The sequence below is a fragment of the Pseudophryne corroboree genome, chromosome 4 (genome assembly GCF_028390025.1).
Source record: "Pseudophryne corroboree isolate aPseCor3 chromosome 4, aPseCor3.hap2, whole genome shotgun sequence".
NCBI classification, from domain to species: domain Eukaryota; kingdom Metazoa; phylum Chordata; class Amphibia; order Anura; family Myobatrachidae; genus Pseudophryne; species Pseudophryne corroboree.
Genome location: NC_086447.1, coordinates 504,571,734 through 504,597,524, shown reverse-complemented (window position 1 = coordinate 504,597,524; position 25,791 = coordinate 504,571,734). Strand labels below are relative to the sequence as shown.

The window sequence follows — 25,791 nt, the reverse complement described above, 5'->3', positions numbered from 1 at the left end:
CTATTAGGCAGGCGGCAGCCATGGACAAGACCCGCTGAATACACTGGAGGCCTTTCAAATTGTAGCGCTGGCCGTCAGCCAGTCCGAACGGGCAGTCCGGCAGCCAATCAGGAGCCGCTGCGGCCGCTTCCCTGATTCACGATCCACCTGCTGTGATTGGCTGGCGGCCGGCGCTACATTTGAAATGCCGCCGCTGTGGTCTGTGTTCATGGCTGCCACCCACCTAATACTACCGCCCGCCTAATAGTAAGTGTTACTTACACCCACCCTCCCTCACTGCACATGCGCAATGCAATCCCGTGAATCCCGGGATTGGAGGCTCCAATACCGGGATTCAAATCCCGGCATTTTTGGACCAGAATCCCGGGTTCCCGCAGATTCCGCAGATCCCGATACTGAGATTGGCCTCCCTAATTGCTACTGTACTATAACATATGGTTTATGGTTGTTATCAATTTGAGTAACATTATTTATTTATTTATTTATTTATTTATTGCAACTATGTTGTGCTGCATACATTTTTTTTGTTGCTTTATTATTCCCTTGTATATATGAGCAAGATATTGTCATGTTTATTTACTGATGCTCAGAGCTGAATTTTGGGTTATATGTGTAGCCATTTCTACGATCGACTATTGTTCTTCACCATAATGTATAGCATTTTTTTATATATATTTCTGTTACATCCTAGAGGATGCTGGGGTCCATTTAGTATCATGGGGTATAGATGGGTCCACTAGGAGCCACTGGCACTTTATAAGTTTAATAGTGTGGGCTGGCACCTCCCTCTATGCCCCTCCTACCAGACTCAGTTTAGAAAATGTGCCCGGAGGAGCCGGTCACAGCTAGGGGAGCTCCTAGGAGTTTTCTTAGTTTTATTGTTTTCTAGAGTGTGTGTATTTACAGGGAGGCTGCTGGCAACAGTCTCCCTGTTTTATGGGACTTAGGGGGGAAGTAGGAATAAACTTAATGAAGAGTTAATGGCTCTCTACTCCGCTGACAGTACACTTAGCTCCTGAGGGAAATGATCGCAAGCCCACGAGGCGACTCCTCACTCCTGCAGCTCAGGAGCCACCCCCTAAAAGAGCCAAAAGATAGAAGGTGGTGAGTACAGCACCGGCGTCCCGGTTAGCGGGTTGCCTGAGGGTATGGCGGCACAAGGGTAGGAGCGCAGCTCACACAAGGCTGCACTCCATGGAGGGCTCAGCAACATCTTGTATGTAGGCGCTAGAGGGCCGTCCTGAGCCAGCGTGCAAACCCTACACTGGCACGTAGCTAACAGGGGCTAATCCCACTGTTAGCACAAATTCCTCAGCCAGTATAAAACAGAAAGTGCGGGAGAGCCGCGCGCCATTGCGGGGGGCGGGGCTTCTCCTCAGAGCAGATCCAGCACTCACCAGCGCCATTTTCTCCCTGCATATCCGCAGACAGAATGCTGACAGGGAGCGCTGTCCTGCACAAAACTACACTGCGGTACCAGGGTGTTATAGACAGGGGGGGTGTGATTAGGTACTAGTTAACCTATTAAGATTATCTGGTCAGCGCTGGGTTTTTATAATAATAAAAGCCTGAGGAGGCGTGGGGTGGCTGGCTCCTTATACTCTGTGTCTCTCTGAAGGTACTCTGGGGGAAACTGTGTCTGACATTTTCCTGTGTGTTTGTGTGAGAGTGCATATCCCACATTACCACGTCTATGGACTCGGTGTCCTGTGCTGCAGAATGTTTATCATCCCCTGAGGAGTCTATTCCATGTACACAAGAATGCAATATACTTTCTCAGACTTCTGGATCCGAACCCGCATGGGTGTATTCTTTAAGGGGGATGATGTCCCAGATTTCAACTAGAATGTCACATGATGAAAGGGAGACGCAGTTTTTGAGAAAGTCTGTGGAGGATATGATGTATTCAGCCCCCACTTCCTTGTCTAAAGACCCACCTGCATACCCACAAAAATGTACGCTTGCCCAGATAATGCAATCTGACATGGATACCGACTCTGATACAGGGAACAGTGATGGGAATATGCAGGGAGGGGATGCAACCCTTGCTAAAGGGGTACAACTAATGATTGAAGCCATTAGGGATGTTTTACATATTACTGAGATGGTACCTGAACAGGAAGAGGAGTCTTATTTTATCTTAAATAAGAAATCCTCGCTTACCTATCCTGCTTCTAAGGAGTTAAACTCCTTGTTTGAAAAGTTCTGGGAAAACACAGAGAAAAAATTCCAGATCCCTAAAAGAATTCTCATTGCTTACCCTTTTTCTGATGAGGATAGAAAGAAGTGGGAAAACCCACCTATAGTGGACACTTTTGTGTCTAGGTTGTCGAAGAAGGTTGTTTTACCTGTCCCCGGCTCGACCTCCTTAAAAGAGCCGGCCGACCGCAAGATTGAGACTACGCTCAAATCATTATACACTGCTACAGGAGTGGCTATATTGCTTGTGCATGGATTTCTAGAGCCATAGTAAAATGGTCAGGCACTTTACTGGAGGAGTTAGATTCTATGGATAGGCGTGACATTGACTTGTTTTTACGTCACATACAGGATTCTGCAGGTTTCATGATATAGGCCATGAAGGACATTGGATTGTTTAATGCAAGGGCTACATCCATAGCAGTCTCGGCACGCAGAGGACTCTGGCTACACCGATGGACTGCAGATGCAGAATCAAAGAGAAGTGTGAAGAACCTACCCTTTAATGGCCTGGTTTGGGGAAGCCCTGGATGCGTGGATATCCACGGCAACTGCGGGTAAGTCCACCTTTCTTTCCTCCGCAGCTGCATCGGCTAGGAAATCTTATCCTACATCTACACTGCAGTCCTTTCGGACCACAAAATTTTAAAAATCCAAATGTTCCCCCACCTTCTTTAGAGGAGGTCTGAGAATATCTAGAAAACCAGCACCAACAGGTTCGCAGGAACAGAAACCAGGTTCTACATCCTCAAAATCTTCAGCATGACGGTGGACCTCCCAGCCTGGAGATCGGGAAGGTGGGAACGAGACTAAAAGATTTCAGTCACATCTGGGAGTCATCATGCCTAGACCCCTGGGTAAAAGATAATGTGGCCCAGGGGTACAGACTGAAGTTTCAGGAACTCCCGCCTCACAGATTATTGAAATCAGGTTTACCAGTTTCGCTGACAGAAAGTGCAATCCTGCAGAAAGCCATTCAAAAATTGGTACAAACAAATGTCATTGTTCCAGTTCCACCTCACCTAAAAAACAAGGGTTATTACTCAAACCTGTTTGTGTTACCGAAACCGGACGGTTCGGTAAGACCAATATTAAACCTAAAGTCATTGAACCCCTATTTGAAGGTATTCAAATTCAAGATGGATTCTCTGAGAGCGGTGATCTCAGGTCTGAAGTAGGGGGAATTCCTAATATCCCTGGATATCAAGGATGCGTACCTTCACAATCCGATCTGGCCGCCTCATCAGGCCTATCTAAGGTTTGCACTACAGGACTGTCACTATTAGTTCCAGACATTGCCATTTGGCCTCTCCACAGCACCGAGGGTGTTCACCAAGGTCATGGCAGAGATGATGCTCCTCCTACGCAAGCAGGGAGTGAACATAATTCCTTATATGGATGATCTACTGATAAGGGCATCTTCCAGGGAGAGGCTGTTGCAGAGTATTGCTCTTTCAACTCAACTACTCCGGGATTATGGGTGGATCCTGAATCTTCCAAAGTCACATTTGGAGCCAACAAGGAGACTGCCCTTCCTAGGGATGATACTCGACACGGAAGTGCAGAGGGTGTTTCTGCCAGTAGAGAAAGCGTTGGTGATCCAATCAATGATCTGGTATGTCCTAAAGCCAGCCCGGGTATCGGTTCATCAGTGCATTCACCTTCTGGGAAAGATGGTAGCCTCCTACGAGGAACTGCAATATGGACGATTCCATGCAAGGCTCTTCCTGCTGGATCTCTTGGACAAGTGGTCGGGATCACATCTTCACATACACCAGCGGATACGCCTGTCGCCGAAAGCCAGAATTTCACTCCTCTGGTGGCTACAAACTTGTCACCTACTTGAGGGCCGCAGGTTTGGGATTCAGAATTAGATTCTTCTAACTACGGATGCAAGTCTCAGAGGTTGGGGAGCAGTCACCCAGAGGGAAAACTTCCAACAAAAGTGGTCAAGTCAGGAGTCTATCCTTCCAATAAACATTCTGGAACTAAGGGCCATATACAACAGCCTTCTACAAGCGGCACATCTTCTGCAAGATCAAGACATTTAGATTCAGTCGGACAATGTCACTGCGGTGTCCTACATCAACAGACAGGGCGGAACGAAGAGCAGAGCCGCAGTTTCAGAGGTAACAAGAATCCTCCTTTGTGCAGAAAGGCACGTAGCGGCGCTGCCAGCGATCTTCCTTCCGGGAGTGGACAACTGGAAAGCGGATTTCCTCAGCAGACACGATCTCCATCCAGGAGAATGGGGCCTTCCCCCGGAGGTATTTGCAGAAATAAAAAGCCGATGGGGTGTACCTCAGGTAGACATGATGGCCTCTCACCTCAACAAGAAGCTTCGGATGTCACTGTTGAAGGTCACGAGGCCCACAAGCATTGGCGGTGGATGCCCTGGTAACTCCGTGGATGTTCCATTCAATGTATGTGTTCCCTCCTCTTCCACTCATCCAAAGGATTCTCAAACTGATAAAAAGAACAAGAGTTCAGGTGATCCTCATTGCTCCGCACTGGCAAAGACGGGCTTGGTATGCAGATCTTCTGGAATTACTGCTGGAGGATCCGAGGCCTCTTCCTCTACGCAAGGACCTTCTACAACAGGGACCATTCGCCTATCAAGACTTACCACGGCTACGTTTGATGGCATGGAGGTTGAATGCCAGATCCTAGCTCGGAAGGGCATTGCAAACAAGGGCATTCCTACTCTGATCCAAGCTAGGAAGGGAGTAACATATAAGCATTACCATCGGATTTGGAAGAAGTATGTGTCTTGGTGTGAATCCAAGAAGTTTCCTATGGTGGAGTTTCAACTGGGACGTTTTCTCCTGTTTCTGCAAGCAGGTGTGGATGTGGGCCTACGTTTGGCTCCATAAAGATCCAGATTTCGGCCTTGTCCAATTTTGTCCAGAAACAATTGGCTGCTCTCCCTGAGGTTCAGACATTCTTGAAATGAATTCTGCACATCCAGCCCCCTTTAGTGCATCCTACGGCACCTTGGGATCTTAATGTGGTGCTGCAGTTCCTACAATCGGATTGGTTCGAACCTTTACAGGAGGTGGATGTAAAGTTCTTTACTTGGAAGACTGTCACACTGCTGGCATTGGCATCTGCAAGACATGTGTCAGAATTGGGGGCATTGTCGCACAAGAGCCCCTACTTAATTTTCCATGAGGATAGAGCTGAGCTCAGAACACATCAGCAACTTCTTTCAAAGGTTGTATCGGCTTTTCATATCCACCAACATATTGTGGTGCCAGTGGCTACTGACACCTCTATTGCCTCAAAGTCCTTGGATGTGGTGAGGGCTTTGAAAATGTATGTGAAGCGAACTGCTCGTCACAGGAAGTCTGACACACTATTTGTCCTTTATGACTGTGGCCGGAGACCCGTCAGCCACATGGACAATGGCAGCCATGGCACGTAAGGGGTTAACCTTTCCGTGCCCGACGCCATTTTTAAATGGACAAATTGGTGCAAATGCATGTTTAATAATGTGTTTTCACCATGTTATATTTAATGCTCTAGGCATAGTTGTAGGATTGCACATTTATAATGCATGCAAATGCCAGAACTTAGAAGGAATGTGTAAGCTGTTTTGGTTTTAAAATGCATTTATGTTTGAGGACAAATGGCCTTGGAAGATTCTCACCTAGGAATTGAGATGCTGATGACCCTGGCACCTGGAAAGGGGTCTGTGGACAAGGTATTTCTTTGAGATTGAGATGTGTCTCTGTGTAACCGTTATAGACACATGCAGGTGAAAGGATTTGTTTGCTGTCTTCTCAGAATCTCCTATTGTGTGATAAGCCAAAACTAGGTTTGCATGGAGATGTTACAGAGACAGGAACATGTTAATCAGATTGGGTTTTACGAATGCAAACTAGTGAGTTTCCTGTAACAACAGTTTGATGTAAGATTTCCTAGGCTGCATTATCTAGGATGCAGATTTAGTTAAATTACAAAAACTTTGTGTGTGACAGGAAGAAGGAAATTGCTTTATTGCACTTACTGTATAGCCTTTTAAAATATAATTTATTTATATTTTGTAAGATATCCTGATTGGATGGAAAGGACTGTGGTTTGTGATTTTACTGTATAAAAAGAGGAGGCCTGTGAGCTCCAGAGTGCATTATACCAGTTTCATTCTGCTGTAACATCTGCTATATTGCTGAGTTATTTTCAGAACTATTTGTTGGCAAATAAAGATCTTCTGCCACAAGATGATCACTTCATCTTGTGACCTGCAGGTCTAGGCAAAACCTAGCTCCATTCACCGGCTGTCCAGGGTGAACCAGTGTCTCCAAGCTCCACCTTCGTCTTGCTATCGTGCTGTGCTTGGGCAAGCGACTAGTGGGGTTTCAGCAACACCACACAGGTGTGGTAAGATGGCGTGTCGACACATACAGAACAGAACCATGGTTCCAAATGCCACGGTAGGTTAGGAGTTTGGTGGTGACAGCGTAAACCCGCCCACTGCACAGTGGGTGGAGTCAGTAATAGGCGGATACTGACGGTAAGCGGGAATCCCCATGTTGTCAGGTCCGGCGTGACCTTAACATCCATTCTGTGTACTGGGGACGAGATGCGAAAGCGGTGAAGGCTTTCGTATGGGACCGTCCGGTAACAATGACCCCAACAGGGTCAGTTCTCGCTGGATCAGGCTTACTATCCAGCATGCTTATTCTATGGCAAGATTGCCAATTCCAAAATCGGTTCAGGCCCACTCTACCAATAAAGAGAATACTTCCTGGGTGGCTGCCCGGGGTGTCTCGGCTTTTCAGCTTTGCTGAGCAGCTACTTGGTCAGGGTCGAACACATTTGCTAAGTTCTACAAGTTCGATACTTTGGCCTCTGAGTACTTAAAGTTTGGTCAATCTGTTCTGCAGGAACCTCAGCACTCTCCCTCCCATACTGGGAGCTTTGGTACATTCCCATGGTACTAAATGGACCCCAGTTTCCTCTAGGATGAAAGAGAAAATAGGATTTTATATACCTACCGGTAAATCCTTTTCTCGTAGTCCGTAGAGGATGCTGGGTGCCCGCCCAGTGCTTCGAATTCCTGCATCGTTACTTGGTTCAGTATTGTTGGTTCAGCCATTGCTGAATCGTTTCACGTTGGTTAGCTTGGCTTTCCTTTTGTTATGTGTGAGCTGGTGTGAATCTCACCACAATCTGTGTGTTTCCTTCTCTCGAAGTATGTCCGTCTCCTCGGGCACAGTTTCCAGACTGAGTCTGGTAGAAGGGGCATAGAGGGAGGGGCCAGCCCATACTATTAAAACTTTGAAGTGCCAGTGGCTCCTAGTGCCCTATCTATACCCCATGGTACTAAATGGACCCAAGCATCCTCTACGGACTATGAGAAAAGGATTTACCGATAGGTATATAAAATTCTATTTTTAGGTGGCATAATAGTTTGCTACTCATGCTGGTTTAATAAGTATTTAATACATAGTATCTTTTATAGGCTCTTTTCATCGCTATATTTATGCCCCATACTCTATATTTATGCTGATCAGATTTTGGATTTAATATATAAATATATTTATTGTGGTAAGTTGCATGATCGGCTCGGAGTATTTATATTGTTTGTTTGTTATTGAGTATATAGATTTTGTGCTTTGATTGTTGCCATGGTAATTTTTCATTGTGTGACGTGCGGCACTTAGGTAAGTGTTGACATCATGTCACTGCGACTCGCCTCCGGAATGGCATTCCCACGGCGGAAGCTGCGGAATCCTGATATTTTCATGTGGGTTCTCGGGCTTTATAGGTATGTACGTTTCTATGTATTGTTATTTTTCCTGACAAAAATCCCAGTGAGGATTGAAACGTTGATATACAGCATACTGCATCTGTGAGTTTCATTCATAACAGTCTGTGAGTGCCACACCTCTATCTATCTATCTATCTATCTATCTATATATATATATATATATATATATAGTAAGTGCTACTGTTTATTTGTTTGTACTGTTTGCTGCACTTTATCCTATTGCACTGTGTTCAAATGTATCTATAAGACCCGTGATTCCACGCAGTGATCTGTGAACTGCAAGTTAAAAAAATCACAGAAAAATAATAATATAGTTAAGTTCTATTGTTTGTACTATTTGGTGTGCTTTACTCTAGTGCACTTTCTTTGTGTGCATCTATAAATTCTGTGATTCATGCAGTTTGAAAAGGAGCTGGAAGTTATAAAAAAACTATAAATAGTCAAGTTCTATTGTTTGTACCAGAGCCGTAACTACGTGTGTGCCAGGTGTGCCTGGCACACAGCGCAGTTGCCCTGAGGGCGCAACGGCCAGTGACTTGTAATGAGTCAAATTGACTCATTACAAGCTGCCTGTGCTGTGCTGTGTGCGTCGCGGCCGGAGGAGAAGAGGAGAGCAGCAGCGCCGGACTCAGGGTAGGAGGAGGAGGGAGGGGGACTGGAGCTGCAGCAGCGCTATGTAATTGGTAGTGGCGCTGCTGCAGCTGTCCCTCTCTCCTTCCTTGGCTGCCCGGCCTGTCTGCCGTAATGTCTAAAAAGGGGGACACTGACGTAATGTGTAAAAAAAGGACGCTGTCTGCCGTAATGTGTAAAAAGGGGGACGCTGTCTGCCGTAATGTGTAAAAAGGGCACGATGTCTGCCGTAATATGTAAAAAGGAGACGCTCTCTGCCGTAATGTGTAAAAAGGGGACGCTGTCTGCCGTAATGTGTAAAAAGGATGCTGTCTGCCGTAATGTGTAAAAAGGGGGACGCTGTCTGCCGTAATGTGTAAAAAGGGGGATGCTGTCTGCCGTAATGTGTAAAAGGGCACGCTGTCTGCCGTAATGTGTAAAAAGGGGGACTGGCTGCCGTAATGTGTAAAAGTGGGGACTGGCTGCCGTAATGTGTAAAAGTGGGGACTGGCTGCCGTAATGTGTAAAAGTGGGCTCTTACTGGTGTAGTGGCGCTACTGTGCGGCGTAATTTGAGTAATGGAGACTACTGTGCACCGTAGTATGAATTGGTATTATTTTGTGGCCACACCCCTTCCCCACGAAGCCACGCCCCTATAAAAAATTTGCGCGCAGTGACCCTGTCTTGCATAGCGGGGCGCCAAAGACGTTTCTTGCACACAGCGCTAAATAACCTAGTTACTGCACTGGTTTGTACTATTTGATGCGCTGTACCCTAGTGCGCTTTCTTCACATGCATCTATAAATTATGTGATTCACACAGTTAAAATGGATAACAATCAGTTTATAGAACACCAACCTGCTGCCAGCAGTCATGATGATGATGATAGTCTAGCATCTACTAAAGCCGATTCTCAGGGGCATAGCGTATCTTAGTCAGAGCATCTAAAACCAAAAACCCAATATACAGTGGTAAATTAAAAAAACACCTCTTATAAAGGGAAGGTTTGGTGCAGAAAAACATAAAATTGCCAACATTACCTTCATCACACGCAGTGGCAAGGACTTGGCCTTTATTTCTGAGTGGTGGTTGTGCCTGTCTGTGAGGCATCTTCTTCTGCCTCTCATGATGTCTCAGACTAGGAGTCTAGAAGGGGTGTAAAAAAACCTGAAAACCACTAAGGCAGTAGAACAAACTGTACAATCAGAAACAGAAATTTTACAAATACCCGAGGATAGTCTAAGTGTGTTCTCGGTGCTATGTGTGAGTCTGAACTTTTTGATACTGTACTCGCAGAGAAGTCACCTTCCAATATTTCTGCTGCCTCTGTATATGTGGGAATGAGCAGCATAAGTATTGCTGATGACATAGAAATTGAGGATGCCACCATGGAATTGTAAGAGGATGAAGGTGAAGTTTGTGTGGCTGACGCTGGCACTAATGATGTTGCAGATGAGTGGAAGCAGCTCTTGGTCATGATAAGAAGAAGTCCATTGTCATGCCTGGGCATAGGACCAACAAATCCACCTCTTATGTGTGTAATTATTTTTACCCAAATCCTGACAAGTTTTGTCAAGCCATCTATAGCCTTTGTGGAACAACAGTAAGTAGCGGTAGGGACATTAAGCATTTCGGATCCTCCACCTTATTATATTATCTGCAGTGAGTTCATGACAAGTATTTGATAACATCAATAACTGGTGCTAAAAAAATTACAACAAGCAGTTCATCATCAGCTAGCTCCCTTCTCTCTACTCCTGCAATCTTCACAACTAACACCTTCACCTTTAGCAGCAAAAGCAGTATATAACAAACAATGCAAGCTCATTCAGAGGCAGACCACTCTGTGTATCGCTGGCTTCACTAAGAGGCATACCAATGACAACATCTTAGAAAAACTGAGGAATGTCATAGCAACATGGTTTACCCCACTTGAACTCTCCTTAGGAGTTGTAGTTTCTTATAACGCCACAAATATCATGAAAGCATTACAGCTGGGTGAATTCCAACACACATGATCCACTTGATGGTACTGAGTTCTTTAAAAAAATTTACATGGGCATGCAGGACATGCTGTCTGTGGCCCAAAAGATTTCGAGACATTTTCAGCATTCAGCAGCAGCATGAAAAGATTGCAGCACCTGCAAAAACAGTTCAATTTGCAATTTCAATTGTCATCTACTGAAGCAAGAGGTGCTAACGATCTTTTATATGCTTCAGAGGATTTAGGAACAGAAAAACCATCCATAGCCATACAACAAGCCATGACTTTGGGAGAGGAGGGGGAATGTACCTTAGCCCTGTACAGTGGAGAGTACTTTCTGTCTTGTGCAAGGTGCTCAAACCCTTTGAAGTAGCCACCTGTGAAGCAAGTTCCGACACTACTAGCTTGAGCCATGGTATAGCTCTAATTAGGCTTTTGGAAATTCAGCTGGAGAAATTGAATGAGGAGATGAAACAAAGCTGATCCGAAAAGTATGCCGGACTTGTACATCAAGTTCTTGATTTGCTTCACCAGGATCTAATGGTTGCCAATATCTTTAAATCAGATCACTAAATTTTAGCAACCATGCTTGATCCTAGGTTTAAGTCACATGATGTGTCTTTCTTTCTAACTGATCCAGATTTTAAGAGATGCAAAGAGTTCCTGGTGAGCAAGTTAGCAGCTCAAATGACATGTGGCACTACAACTTCTTCTTCAGTTTCTTCAGTAACAAACAGGAAAACACTATCCTTTCCAAAAGACCTTGTGGTGATGCAGATAATCCAACACAGCCTTTTGACATCTGGTTGGGTCTAAATGAATTGCCCAGCATTTGTGACACATCTACTGTAACTCCATCTGATACGGTCACCAGCCAAAGAATGGTTGAGGATTATTTTCATGACACCATAAAAATATGGATGTCACAGAGTCCCTTCAAGTACTAGAAGAAAAAAAAAAAGCAATTTGGAGGACCTTGTACAAACTGTCTTTGCATTGCTTAAGTTTCCCACCATCCAGTGTGTACTCGGAAATAGTTTTCAGCACAACCAGGAACCTAGCCAGCAATCGATATAGGAGGCTACTTCCTCAAAATGTGGAAAAGATGATGTTCATCAAAATGAACTGAAAATTCCATGAGGAAGACCTTTCCCAGCATTTATGTCAAAGTACAGAGACTTCTGTAATGGTGGATTTCAGCGGGGACGAGTTAATATTGTGTAAGGAAGATGTACACACTGATGAGGGTAAGGATGGCAGTTACAATGACATTTGCGATGGTAGAGTTGTTGTCTTAAGCTGACTGGTAGCTTGTTTGGTGGGGGCCCAAACAAACCTAGAACTTCAGCCACAAAAGCTGCAGTCCCTGTCGCTGTAGGGCTTAGTTTGTTAAACTGTGCATGTCCTTTTTAATATCAAACATAAGGGTGGGTGGGAGGGCCCAAGGGCAATTCCATCTTGCACCATTGTTGATTTCTCCCACTGCTGTGTGTCAGTATTTCATACGCTGGAAACTGCCGTGTGTTTGTGCTGCTGTTCTGTCGCTTAGTAAACCAGCCAGACTTTGGCCTAAAGTGGATGAAAACAACATTGTGAGCTATAAGGTGGTCAAAATTTTCTGCAAATGACTGGAAATTAATGTTATTGAGGTTAGTAATACTCTACAGCAGTGGTTCTCAAACAGTGTGCCATGGCACCCTGGGGTGTCTTGGGACACTTGCAGAGGTGCCCTTGGTTGGTGGTTCAGGAACAATTCAAATTATTTATGGTCAATGTGACAGGCAAAGCAAGTGATAGTGCCTGCCAATCATAAAATATATGGATGAAGAGAAGCATATCCTGTCCACATAACTGAACTGAAAGATGACAACACAATTTAATTAATGTCATATTTTTATTCTAAGTTTCTCAATAAGAAACTTTTGGCCTAGGGGTGCCGTGAAAAAAAATCTGATACTCTAGGGCATCGTGATTCAAAAAAGTTTGGAAACCACTGGGCTAGGGACAAAAAAACAACAGCCCAAACTATGTGGTTTAAGCTTTTTTTGTCAACTTGAGAAAAAAATCCACAGCAGCCAGTCATAGTGGTTTGGTCTATCCAAATCCAAAGCCGACCGACGAATAAGAGCCAAATCCAGCAAAACTGGCCTTGCGCACATCCCTAGTATAGTCCCATATAACTTTACATACAGGTATATTCTCTTTCTGCACTCACACAGCCCACTTACCATGGCCAACATTGGCTTGGTATTGGGCTGGCTCATATAGCCCACCAAGAACCTCTGCAATCTTGCTGGGCAATTTGCAATATGTAGCATTTATCCTCATATATGAAACTCCTATATCCCTGTAGAGTGTAAGCTTGTGAGCAGGGCCCTCTAAACTTTTAGTCTGTCTGTTATTACTCATTTTATTACTGTTTTGTTCTCAACTGTAAAGCACAATGGAATATGCTGGTACTATATAATGAAATGTTAGGAAATATTATTATATTAATGCACACCAATACACACAGTAGTTTTCTAAAATGTATTCCCCTGACTTTTTGCTTCCACAAAGATACTCATGTTCAAACAAGTGATGCTGCACAAGTGGGCATGGCTCACTTATTGTGCAATTACACTGCTCAAAAAAATAAAGGGAACACTTAAACAAAACAATGTAACTCCAAGTCAATCACACTTCTGTGAAATCAAACCGTGCACTTAGGAAGCAACACTGATTGACAATCAATTTAACATGCTGTTGTGCAAATGGAATAGACAAGAGGTGGGAATTATAGGCAATTAGCAAGACACCCCCAATAAAGGAGTTGTTCTGCAGGTGGTGACCGCAGACCACTTCTCAGCTCCTATGCTTTCTGGCTGATGTTTTGGTCACTTTTGGAAACTGGCGGTGCTTTCACTCTAGTGGTAGCATGAGACAGAGTCTACAACCCACACAAGTGGCTCAGGTAGTGTAGCTCATCCAGGATGGCACATCAATGCGAGCTGTGGCAAGAAGGTTTGCTGTGTCTGTCAGTGTAGTGTCCAGAGCATGGAGGCGCTACCAGGAGACAGGCCAGTACATCAGGAGACGTGGAGGAGGCCGTAGGAGGGCAACAACCAAGCAGCAGGGCCACTACCTCTGCCTTTGTGCAAGGAGGAACAGGAGGAGCACTGTCAGAGCCCTGCAAAATGACCTCCAGCAAGCCACAAATGTGCATGTGTCTGCTCAAACAATCAGAAACAGACTCCATGAGGGTGGTATGAGGGCCCGATGTCCACAGGTGGGGGTTGAGCTTACAGCCCAACACCGTGCAGGACATTTGGCATTTGCCAGAGAAGACCAAGATTGGCAAATTAGCCACTGGCGCCCTGTGCTCTTCACAGATGAAAGCAGGTTCTCGCTGAGCACATGTGACAGACGTGACAGCGTCTGGAGATGCCAAGGAGAACGTTTTGCTGCCTGCAACATCCTCCAGCATGACCTGTTTGGCAGTGGGTCAGTAATGGTGTGGAGTGGCATTTCTTTGGGGGGCCACACAGCCCTCCATGTGCTCGCCTGAGGTAGCCTGACTGCCATTAGGTACCGAGATGAGATCCTCAGACCCCTTGTGAGACCATATGCTGGTGCGGTTGGCCCTGGGTTCCTCCTAATGCAAGACAATGCTAGACCTCATGTGGCTGGAGTGTGTCAGCAGTTCCTGCAAGACGAAGGCATTGATGCTATGGACTGGCCCACCCGTTCCCCAGACCTGAATCCAATTGAGCACATCTGGGACATCATGTCTCGCTCCATCCACCAACGCTATGTTGCACCACAGACTGTCCAGGAGTTGGCGGATGCTTTAGTTCAGGTCTGGGAGGAGATCCCTCAGAAGACCATTCGCCACCTCATCAGGAGCATGCCCAGGCATTGTAGGGAGGTCTTACAGGCACGTGGAGGCCACACACACTACTGAGCCTCATTTTGACTTGTTTTAAGGACATTACATCAAAGTTGGATCAGCCTGTAGTGTGTTTTTCCACTTTAATTTTGAGTGTGACTCCAAATCCAGACCTCCATGGGTTAATAAATTTGATTTCCATTGATAATTTTTGTGTGATTTTGTTGTCAGCACATTCAACTATGTAAAGAACAAAGTATTTAATAAGAATATTTCATTCATTCAGATCTAGGATGTGTTATTTTAGTGTTCCCTTTATTTTTTTGAGCAGTGTATAAGTGAATAGGTCTTTAACAAATACAGGTACACCACCTATTTTCTGGCAACCGATGATCCGGAACCTCTAAAAATCCAGACAATTTTGCTCTGTCTAGATTAAAGAGGGTTAGGGAAGTCTTTTATTCCGAAACATTTTCTGCGCATGGGCATAACACGCAATACGCAAAAGTGTCAGTGGGTACAGCTTCCGCAGACACTGCAGATGACAAAGGAAGCAGCGGTGGGGCTGTTATGGCATCCAAGGCCAAAGTAAGTACCGCACGAGCGGAATACACAGAGCGCACAATTGTCAGTGAGTACAGCTTCTGAGGTCACTGCAGGTGACACAGCAAGCATCATTGGGGCTGTTATGGCGTTCAAGGTCACAGCAAGTGCCACACATGGGCGGAGCACACAACATGAGCAAGTGTATGTGAGTACAGCTTCTGCAGACACTGCAGGTGACACAGCAAGCGTCAGTGGGGCTGTCATGGTGTCCACTGTAGCATATATTTTACTATTTATTGCTTTAGATATGTTCTGAAGGTGCAAAATTAATAAAAACGTTTCCACTCTTAATCCTGCAAAATCAATAATCCGGCACGGCACTGGAACCGAGAATGCCGGAAAATCGGTGGTGTACATGTACCAAAAATGTGGAGCACAGTAAAAATAATGTTTCTTGATTTTTGGTGATTTCAGGTTCTCAATTTACAGTACCACAGTTACCTGTTTTTATGAGCTTGGAAATAGGATAGTGAGTCAAAATAGTGGCAACTGCAGAAAGGCAGCCTCTAATAAGAGATACTAGGCAGACTGTACATGGTTGGATATATCTTGCTGAATGCCGCCATGTTCTGTAATGTGTTATATACTGTACTGGTCTAGATAGCATAACCTTTAACGTGAACACTCAAGAATTCTAGTGATTACAGAGTGTTTCTTCTATAGCCTGTTTGCCATAGTTATCTTAATTTTTATCCTCTACTATGTACCAGTGCTTCTCAAACTAGGTCCTCAAGACACAATAACAATCCAGGATTTATGGATATCCATGCTTTTGCACAGGAGACTAAATTAGCACCTCAGTCCTTTTGACTTAACCATCTCTGCCAGGGGTTCTCAACCACTATCCTCAAGTACCACTAACTGGTTATGTTTTGTGGATTTCTGTATGTGAAAAAGGAATGGATAATTGATGACATAGTTAAATAGATTAACTCACTTGTGCATGATTAAAGAAAATCCTCCTAATGTAACCTCTTGGTGGTACTTCACGATTATGTTTGAGAACCCCTGATCTATACCATTAGAATTACAGATGTGTAGCTCAGTTCTCTAGAAATCCGAATCCTCACGTACTTCATGAATCTGAACTGGACCGAGTGGTGGTTCTGATCTCCTAAGGAAATCCGAATAAATCCGACTCATGTTTCTGATCTTCCCATGGTTCAGAATTCAGATTTTAATCTGAATTTTTGGTTTTGGATTAATTTTGGATTGCAAAAACTACACGATTAAAAAAAAAATCCAGATGCAAAACCAAAATACCGGAGGGTAGTTTTTCAAAGCCAAAACGAAATCAAGAGGATGAATCCAGATCTAGAACCAAGACCAACACAAGGGGGTTGACGCACATCGCTAATTATAATAGGATAATTTAATCTTTTTTTTTTCTTTTTTTTTATAAATTTAGATAACTCTTCTAGGTATACAGTAGGTGAGACAGAAGAATGGACCAAACATTACTGGATGAAATGTTTAACTCAATCTTGTTCAAACATAAAGGAGTGTACTTACAGAGAGATTTATCTACACCTGAAAATGTGGACTCAATAGAACATATGGAAATTAGAGACAGTGATGTTTTTTTGGTCACCTATCCAAAATCTGGTAAGTGTGTAATTGTTAATGAATTATATTAGGCTACTTTAGGATTTTCTTATTAAGAATTAATATGGATACAAAGAACAAACATTCAAACCATTCAAAAACATTAACATTTGTCAATACAGGTTGAGTTTCCCTTATCCAAAATTCAAAATCACACATTTTTGGTTCCCCTACTGAGATAATGACACATATATATGTATATTATATTATATATCTATTTAATATATCTATATATACACATAAAATACTGTATAATATATATGTCATTATCTCAGTAGGGGACCCAAAAATGTGGGATTTTGAATTCTGGATAACGGATACTGAACCTGTAGTTTATTAACTTTGTATGCAGTTTACTTTATATAATAACTATGCTTAGGTATTTTAAAATATAATTACCTAATACTAAATTATGTACATAACAAAATAAATTCTAACAAGTATTTATTTTATAAATTTCTCCCACATTTAAATGTTGTATCTTCTTATTTTAGTACAAAATTATTGTTTTGCTGGATAAGATATTCTAATGAACGAGGGCAGAAGGTACATTAAGGGGGTTGTTCAGAATTGTTGGTAAACCAAAAAAGTTAGCAAATTGGGCAAAACCATTTTGCACTCCAGGTGGGACAGATTTAGCAATGAGATTTAGATTTGGGTTGGTTATATTGTTTCTGTGCATGGTAAATACTGTCTGCTTTATTTTTACATTGCAATTTAGATGTCAGTTTGAACACACCACAGCCAAATCTAACTCTCTCTGCACAAGTTACATCTGCCCCACCTACAGTCCAACATGGTTTTAACCAATTTCTAACTTTTTTGGTTTGCTAACAATTCTGAATACCCCCTATGTGAAGTGTTGTCAGTAAAAGGTGTCTGGATGTGTATTGATGGGAAAGGGTTTTGAATTTGCAGATGAGAGGTAATAGTGTTTATTACAATTTTTTACAATCTTGTGAATAAAACACAAAAAAAGGACTATTGACATTCTACTGCACCCCAAAATGCTGGGAAGACTTCAATTTGATGAAAAACCACTTTCTTGCTATATTTTTATCAACCATTAGTGAAAATCATCCATTTGACACCTTTTAAAAACCTCCTGTACTTTCCATATTGCCAATAACAGACTTCTATATGGTCCTGCTATATCAGTAGTTGCTGTGGAGTCCAGGATGGTTTCCCCACTTTTTCATGCACTTCTTCCTAGTCACATTTTGTTAAAGTTGTGCATAAATATAATAGCAAAAATGTCTGAGGAAGTCGCTGTTGATGACTGTTGATGTGTTGATTATTGCTGGGGTTTTACAAAGCCTGAGCATCTGCAGATGTTGCTATTATACTAACTGGATCAAATTTCCTCCTAATTGAGATGCATAATAGGGACAACTAGCAGCCAGGAGGTAAGTACACTTCTAATAATTCTACTCAGTTGGAGCTGGACTGGCATAAATTGCATGCAATCAATAAAAAAAGATTAAGTGCATATGGAAATCAATTGGATTTACCCCAAAACCAAATACATGTTTGGCCCCTAATGTTTATTGCCAATGAACTGCTTAGTAACTGTTCAAACTTTGGACTTAATAACCAGAGCTAACACTGTGGATTCATCTAAGTTTTCAAGTTTTTAATAGTATAATAACACATAGTAATAATACATATCTGGCCATTCAAGGATTTTAGCTATTATGTGATACAAATGGATTTTTTCACAACACTGACATGCTGCTTTACTTGAGATATATATTTGAATTTAGAGATATTTTATATATCCTTGCTTGTATCTATATACTGTATATAAAAGAGAAAATATGTATGTATATATGTATGTATATGTGTTCTTTATAGGCTCCTACAGTTCATGGCTTGATGGATCTGATGGATACTTGGTACACATACCCTTCTTTATCTAACTTAAAATACCAGCAAGGTTTAAACTAAAAAAAAAATCCATACCTTTAGTGGCCAGGGCCATATATCTGATATATATAAATTAATTGGTCTGTTTGTATGTTTGTCTGTCTGCTTGTGCATTCGGACACCCCTGCACCTATTGGGATGAAACCAACACAAAGTGGTCCAGTTGGATTCTAGACAAGTTTTAAGGGGGTTAGAGTCATGGACGGACCTCATGTAATGTGTCTGGCAGAACTTTTACCAAGGAAGCCTTTTCTGGGCCTTCCACTGAATGTAATTGGAAGAAAACGTCACATAGTGGTAAAATTGGATCACAGAAGACATACTAGGAGGTTGGGTTCAGTCAGACCTCACGGTGGTATGCGCCGGGCAGAACTTTGACCAACGGAGCCTGTTATGGGCCTTCCATTGAATGTATTTTGAAGAAAAAGTCCCAAAGCGGTAACATTGGATCCCAGAAGACATACTAGGGAGTTGGGGTCCCACTCAGACCTCCCGTTGCTGTATGATGAGAAGAACTTTGACACGGGGAGACTGTTCTGGGCCTTCCACTGGATGGATTTGGATGAAAACTTTAATGAACTGTAATAACTGACTGAAATAAATCAATAAACTAAAACTTTAACTCGGACTTGCAATGGAAAAGTGATTATTAATCTGAACAGATAAAAAGCTGGGGATCAGGGCTACTGGCAACACACCAAAAACAATAACAACATTGGGCAGTCACCTCATGGGTGTGTTGGAAGAGCTACTAAGCTACCAATTATTTTTAATATGCTGACAGTTACATCCAACTCATTGATAACTTAATAAATGGAAAATTTAAATCTAGGCAATGCTGGACACTTCAGGTAGTATATATATATATATATATATATATATATATATATATAAAGCATCGTTCACTTTCCTAAAAAAAGAAAATGTAGAAACCAGCATCCATGATTCAGATGCAAGCAGTAAAAGGATTTATTATTCAACAAAAATCCATTGTCAGGACATCCAACTGTGCCCCGACAGCTGTTTCAACGCATACATGTTTTCATCAGGGGCTGAGCCCCTGATGAAAACCTGTATGCATTGAAACAGCTGTCGGGCCATCTGAATCATGAGTGCTGGTTTATGCATTTTCTTTTTTTGGGAAAGTGAGTGATATTATTAATGTTTTCTTTTTACCTGGCACCACGTAAATATTTCTTTGATTAAATGGACTGAGTGCTGTCATTTTTTGTTTATAAGCTGTATGTAAAGGATAAGCCCGGCACTCCCAATGGGTACTGTAGGTTACTTGCTGTGGTGTCACATGCATGGCCTCATTGTAGTAGCAAAGGACGGCGGCACTCCACAGTCTGTAATAATTTTAAAAATTTCCTTTATTCATCCTACATCGTTTCAGGGACTAACCCTGTCATCAGGGACAAGCGTTTTGTGAAAAACACACACACATATATATATATATATATATATATATATATATATTAGTGATGTGCACCAGACATTTTTCGGGTTTTGTGTTTTGGTTTTGGATTCGGTTCCGCGGCCATGTTTTGGATTCGGACGCGTTTTGGCAAAACCTCACCGAAAATTTTTTGTCGGATTCGGGTGTGTTTTGGATTCGGGTGTTTTTTTCAAAAAACCCTAAAAAACAGCTTAAATCATAGAAATTGGGGGTCATTTTGATCCCATTGTATTATTAACCTCAATAACCATAATTTCCACTCATTTCCAGTCTATTCTGAACACCTCACACCTCACAATATTATTTTTAGTCCTAAAATTTGCACCGAGGTCGCTGGATGGCTAAGCTAAGCGACACAAGTGGCCGACACAAACACCTGGCCCATCTAGGAGTGGCACTGCAGTGTCAGGCAGGATGGCACTTCAAAAAAATAGTCCCCAAACAGCACGAGATGCAAAGAAAAAAAGAGGCGCACCAAGGTCGCTGTGTGACTAAGATAAGCGACACAAGTGGCCGACACAAACACCTGGCCCATCTAGGAGTGGCACTGCAGTGTCAGACAGGATGGCACTTCAAAAAAATAGTCCCCAAACAGCACATGATGTAAAGAAAAAAAGAGGCGCACCAAGGTCGCTGTGTGACTAAGCTAAGCGACACAAGTGGCCGACACAAACACCTGGCCCATCTAGGAGTGGCACTGCAGTGTCAGACAGGATGGCACTTCTAAAAAATAGTCCCCAAACAGCACATGATGCAAATAAAAAAAGAGACGCACCAAGGTCGCTGGGTGACTAAGCTAAGCGACACAAGTGGCCGACACAAACACCTGGCCCATCTAGGAGTGGCACTGCAGTGTCAGGCAGGATGGCACTTCAAAAAAATTGTCCCCAAACAGCACATGATGCAAAGAAAAATGAAAGAAAAAAGAGGTGCAAGATGGAATTGTCCTTGGGCCCTCCCACCCACCCTTATGTTGTATAAACAGGACATGCACACTTTAACGAACCCATCATTTCAGCGACAGGGTCTGCCACACGACTGTGACTGAAATGACTGGTTGGTTTGGGCCCTCACCAAAAAAGAAGCAATCAATCTCTCCTTGCACAAACTGGCTCTACAGAGGCAAGATGTCCACCTCATCATCATCCTCCGATTCCTCACCCGTTTCACTGTGTACATCCCTCTCCTCACAGATTATTAATTCGTCCTCACTGGAATCCACCATCTCAGATCCCTGTGTACTTTCTGGAGGCAATTGCTGGTGAATGTCTCCACGGAGGAATTGATTATAATTCATTTTGATGAACATCATCTTCTCCACATTTTCTGGAAGTAACCTCGTACGCCGATTGCTGACAAGGTGAGCGGTTGCACTAAACACTTTTTCGGAGTATACACTGGAGGGAGGGCAACTTAGGTAGAATAAAGCCAGTTTGTGCAAGGGCCTCCAAATTGTCTCTTTTTCCTGCCAGTATACGTACGGACTGTCTGACGTGCCTACTTGGATGCGGCCACTCATATAATCCTCCACCAGTCTTTCAATGGTGAGAGAATCATATGCAGTGACAGTATACGACATGTCAGTAATCATTGGCAGGTCCTTCAGTCAAGACCAGATGTCAGCACTCGCTCCAGACTGCCCTGCATCACCGCCAGCGGGTGGGCTCGGAATTCTAAGCCTTTTCCTCGCACCCCCAGTTGCGGGAGAATGTGAAGGAGGAGATGTTGACGGGTCACGTTCCGCTTGACTTGACAATTTTCTCACCAGCAGGTCTTTGAACCTCTGCAGACTTGTGTCTGCCGGAAAGAGAGATACAACATAGGTTTTAAATCTATGATCGAGCACGGTGGCCAAAATGTAGTGCTCTGATTTCAACAGATTGACCACCCGTGAATCCTGGTTAAGCGAATTAAGGGCTCCATCCACAAGTCCCACATGCCCAGCGGAATCGCTCTGTTTTAGCTCCTCCTTCAATGTCTCCAGCTTCTTCTGCAAAAGCCTGATGAGGGGAATGACCTGACTCAGGCTGGCAGTGTCTGAACTGACTTCATGTGTGGCAAGTTCAAAGGGTTGCAGAACCTTGCACAACGTTGAAATCATTCTCCACTGCGCTTGAGTCAGGTGTATTCCCCCTCCTTTGCCTATATCATGGGCAGATGTATAGGCTTGAATGGCCTTTTGCTGCTCCTCCATCTTCTGAAGCATATAGAGGGTTGAATTCCACCTCGTTACCACCTCTTGCTTCAGATGATGGCAGGGCAGGTTCAGGATTGTTTGGTGGTGCTCCAGTCTTCTGTACGCGGTGGCTGAATGCCGAAAGTGGCCCGCAATTCTTCGGGCAACCGACAGCATCTCTTACACGCCCCTGTCGTTTTTTAAATAATTCTGCACCACCAAATTCAATGTATGTGCAAAACATGGGACGTGCTGTTATTTGCCCAGATGTAATGCACGCACAATATTGCTGGCATTGTCCGATGTCACAAATCCCCAGGTGAGTCCAATTGGGATAAGCCATTCTGCGATGATCTTCCTCAGTTTCCGTAAGAGGTTGTCAGCTGTGTGCCTCTTCTGGAAAGTGGTGATACAAATCATAGCCTGCCTAGGAACGAGTTGGCGTTTGCGAGATGCTGCTACTGGTGCCGCCGCTGCTGTTCTTGCTGCGGGAGGCAATACATCTACCCAGTGGGCTGTCACAGTCATATAGTCCTGAGTCTGCCCTGCTCCACTTGTCCACATGTCCATGGTTAAGTGGACATTGGGTACAACTGCATTTTTTAGGACACTGGTGACTTTTTTTCTGACGTCTGTGTACATTTTCGGTATCACCTGCCTAGAGAAATGGAACCTAGATGGTATTTGGTACTGGGGACACAGTACCTCAATCAAGTCTCTAGTTGCCTCTGAATTAACGGTGGATACCGGAACCATGTTTCTCACCGCCCAGGCTGCCAAGGCCTGAGTTATCTGCTTTGCAGCAGGATGACTGCTGTAATATTTAATCTTCCTCGCAAAGGACTGTTGGACAGTCAATTGCTTACTGGAAGTAGTACAAGTGGTCTTCCGACTTCCCCTCTGGGATGACGATCGACTCCCAGCAGCTACAACAGCAGCGCCAGCAGCAGTAGGCGTTACACTCAAGGATGCATCGGAGGAATCCCAGGCAGGAGAGGACTCGTCAGACTTGCCAGTGACATGGAATGCAGGACTGTTGGCTTTCCTGGGTAAGGAGGAAATTGACACTGATGGAGTTGGTGGTGTGGTTTGCAGGAGCTTGGTTACAAGAGGAAGGGATTTAGTGGTCAGTGGACTGCTTCCACTGTCATCCAAAGTTTTTGAACTTGTCACTGACTTATGATGAATGCGCTGCAGGTGACGTATAAGGGAGGATGTTCCGAGGTGGTTAACGTCCTTACCTCTACTTATTACAGCTTGACAAAAGCAACACACGGCTTGACACCTGTTGTCCGCATTTGTGTTGAAATAATTCCACACCGAAGAGCTGATTTTTTTTGTATTTTGACCAGGCATGTCAATGGCCATATTCGTCCCACGGACAACAGGTGTCTCCCCGGGTGCCTGACTTAAACAAACCACCTCACCATCAGAATCCTCCTTGTCAATTTCCTCCCCAGCGCCAGCAACACCCATATCCTCATCCTGGTGTACTTCAACAGTGACATCTTCAATTTGACTATCAGGAACTGGACTGCGGGTGCTCCTTCCAGCACTTGCAGGGGGCGTGCAAATGGTGGAAGGCGCAAGCTTTTCCCGTCCAGTGTTGACACAGATTTGGTATCTGCACACTCACTATGTATTTGTTTATTGTATTTCTTGTGAGTGTATGTGATTCATCACCATACATTCACTTGGCGAACCCCTTTCCTATATCATATATTATTAATTGTACTCAGGGGGTGCTGTCAACTGCAGGGTATTGAAACTAGAATGTAAGAGGAAAGAAACAGAAGGAAATCTGTATTGTTGACGCACTGAGGAGATATGAATTTATTCTAAAATATAACCTTTATTTGATATGCATTAAAATAGAGTTGGATATCGTCCTGAACAGCAGTGAAACACAAGAGTTAAAATGACAGTACTAACAAATATGTGAAAAGACTGGAAAAATGTGAATAAAGAGTTAAAAACGTGTCCACATGTGTTTCACGTCTAATTCTTAGGAGTTGCTGAGATGACTTATATATCAATAGTCTTTATCCAATATCAAAAAGGCTGTCACAATCTATGATGTTGGAACCCGCTATATTACATCAGTGGTCTAAATGTTTACTCTTCATGTGTGTATCTTCTTCACTCCATGAAGATTACCATCTGACGGGTACTCCCCCTTGTGCAGTAGAAATATGTGGACTATAGATTCAAATAAATGCACATATATCACCCAGTTTCAGATAAAATTATCTTTGAGTATATGTGGTTGCTTTAGTCTTAATTTCCCTATTGCTGTAGATATAATTCTCTACTGAAATATGGATCTCCAAGCATCAGGAGTCCTACACACTTACTGTCTATATACCTTCAGAGGATCTATTATATGTGTGGGTTAAGTTGCTTCGGAGGTTATAATATTCCCCACTTGTTATGGGAAACGGCCTACGTGTATATTAATACACATCGGCTCTGTTTTAATCTGTCAGGAGTATGGCTAGAAATTGCTTATATTAGGGGTATAGCAGCCCCAATTTTTCTTAGAAAGCAATCCATTCGTAGACGCAACTCATTTCCTGTGCGTCTGTAGTATATTAACACTGAGGATTATTATGTGTATCCTCAATTAATTATAGTGTATTTCTCATTTACATAATGATTTCCCATTAGTCAATGAAAATCACTGTTATGCCATTAAAGGAATAAACCTTATTTGATTGGTTAACAGTAACAGTGAGGTTAATGGTGGGGTATAACAGTCCAAGCTTTAATATAAAGTGACCCACAAATATATTGGTTGTGGTAGCTTTAAGGAATAATTCCTATTTTTTGGCTACCAATATGTATAGAATAATAACTGAGAGGTATAGTACTTTTAATCCTTGTGTCACATAATTATTCTTAAATTGTTAGGCTTCAGGTATAGGGAAATTTATTTTTGTTTGTGTTAAATTTATTACATTCATCAAAAAACCTTAGTTTATAAAGCAGCCACTATATAGGGAGACCTGTTATAATTTTAGATCAGTGATAGTCCTAAAATAAAATTAAGTATAGATATTGCGGGTATCTCAAAAAGTGTGTGTCATGATGTCATATATCCTGGCTGTCATTTATGCCACAGTCATAAAATTATAACTTTTATTAATGAGAATCACAACTTTAACATAGACTCTTTTGCTGGTAGTTGCTTCAATAATATCTTAGGACACGTAACTGTCCTCTGGCTCCTGTATGTTGCCAGTTCAATTGCTACAGCGTGTTGTGTTCTGTGTATTGAATTGAGACATGCAGCTGCTACTGGCTTCTCAATGTTGCCAGTTTGTTACAATATTCCTGTCACCATATTTAAATACATAGATTTCTGGAGATTGGGCAATCAACGTCCCTTCATCTAATCTGTATATTCAGCCCTCTATGCTAAGATGTCCCTGTCACTCACGGCTAACAGCTAGTCTCCTATAATGATTCCTGTATTAGCATCATGACATTACACATAGTTTACAGCCCTCTGCAGTGAGTATCCTTATTGCTGCAGACTGCCAGCTAACATCCTATAATAATATCTTTGCATTGTAGCATTCACACA

At 43.0% G+C, this 25,791-nt stretch overlaps 1 protein-coding gene across 3 annotated transcripts in view; it reads left to right on the top strand.

The window, feature by feature from the left end:
* LOC134909857 (amine sulfotransferase-like) overlaps positions 1–25,791 on the top strand; it is a 125,243-nt gene that overhangs the window by 17,523 nt on the left and 81,929 nt on the right. For 2 of the 3 annotated variants that reach the window (XM_063917184.1, XM_063917185.1), the window contains one exon: positions 16,448–16,644. In XM_063917184.1, coding sequence (XP_063773254.1) covers positions 16,485–16,644 — 160 coding nt within the window. In that variant the 5' untranslated portion in view covers positions 16,448–16,484. Of the gene's footprint in view, positions 1–7,725; positions 7,750–16,447; positions 16,645–25,791 lie in introns of those variants that run through there. The other variant, XM_063917186.1, reaches the window with a different exon arrangement.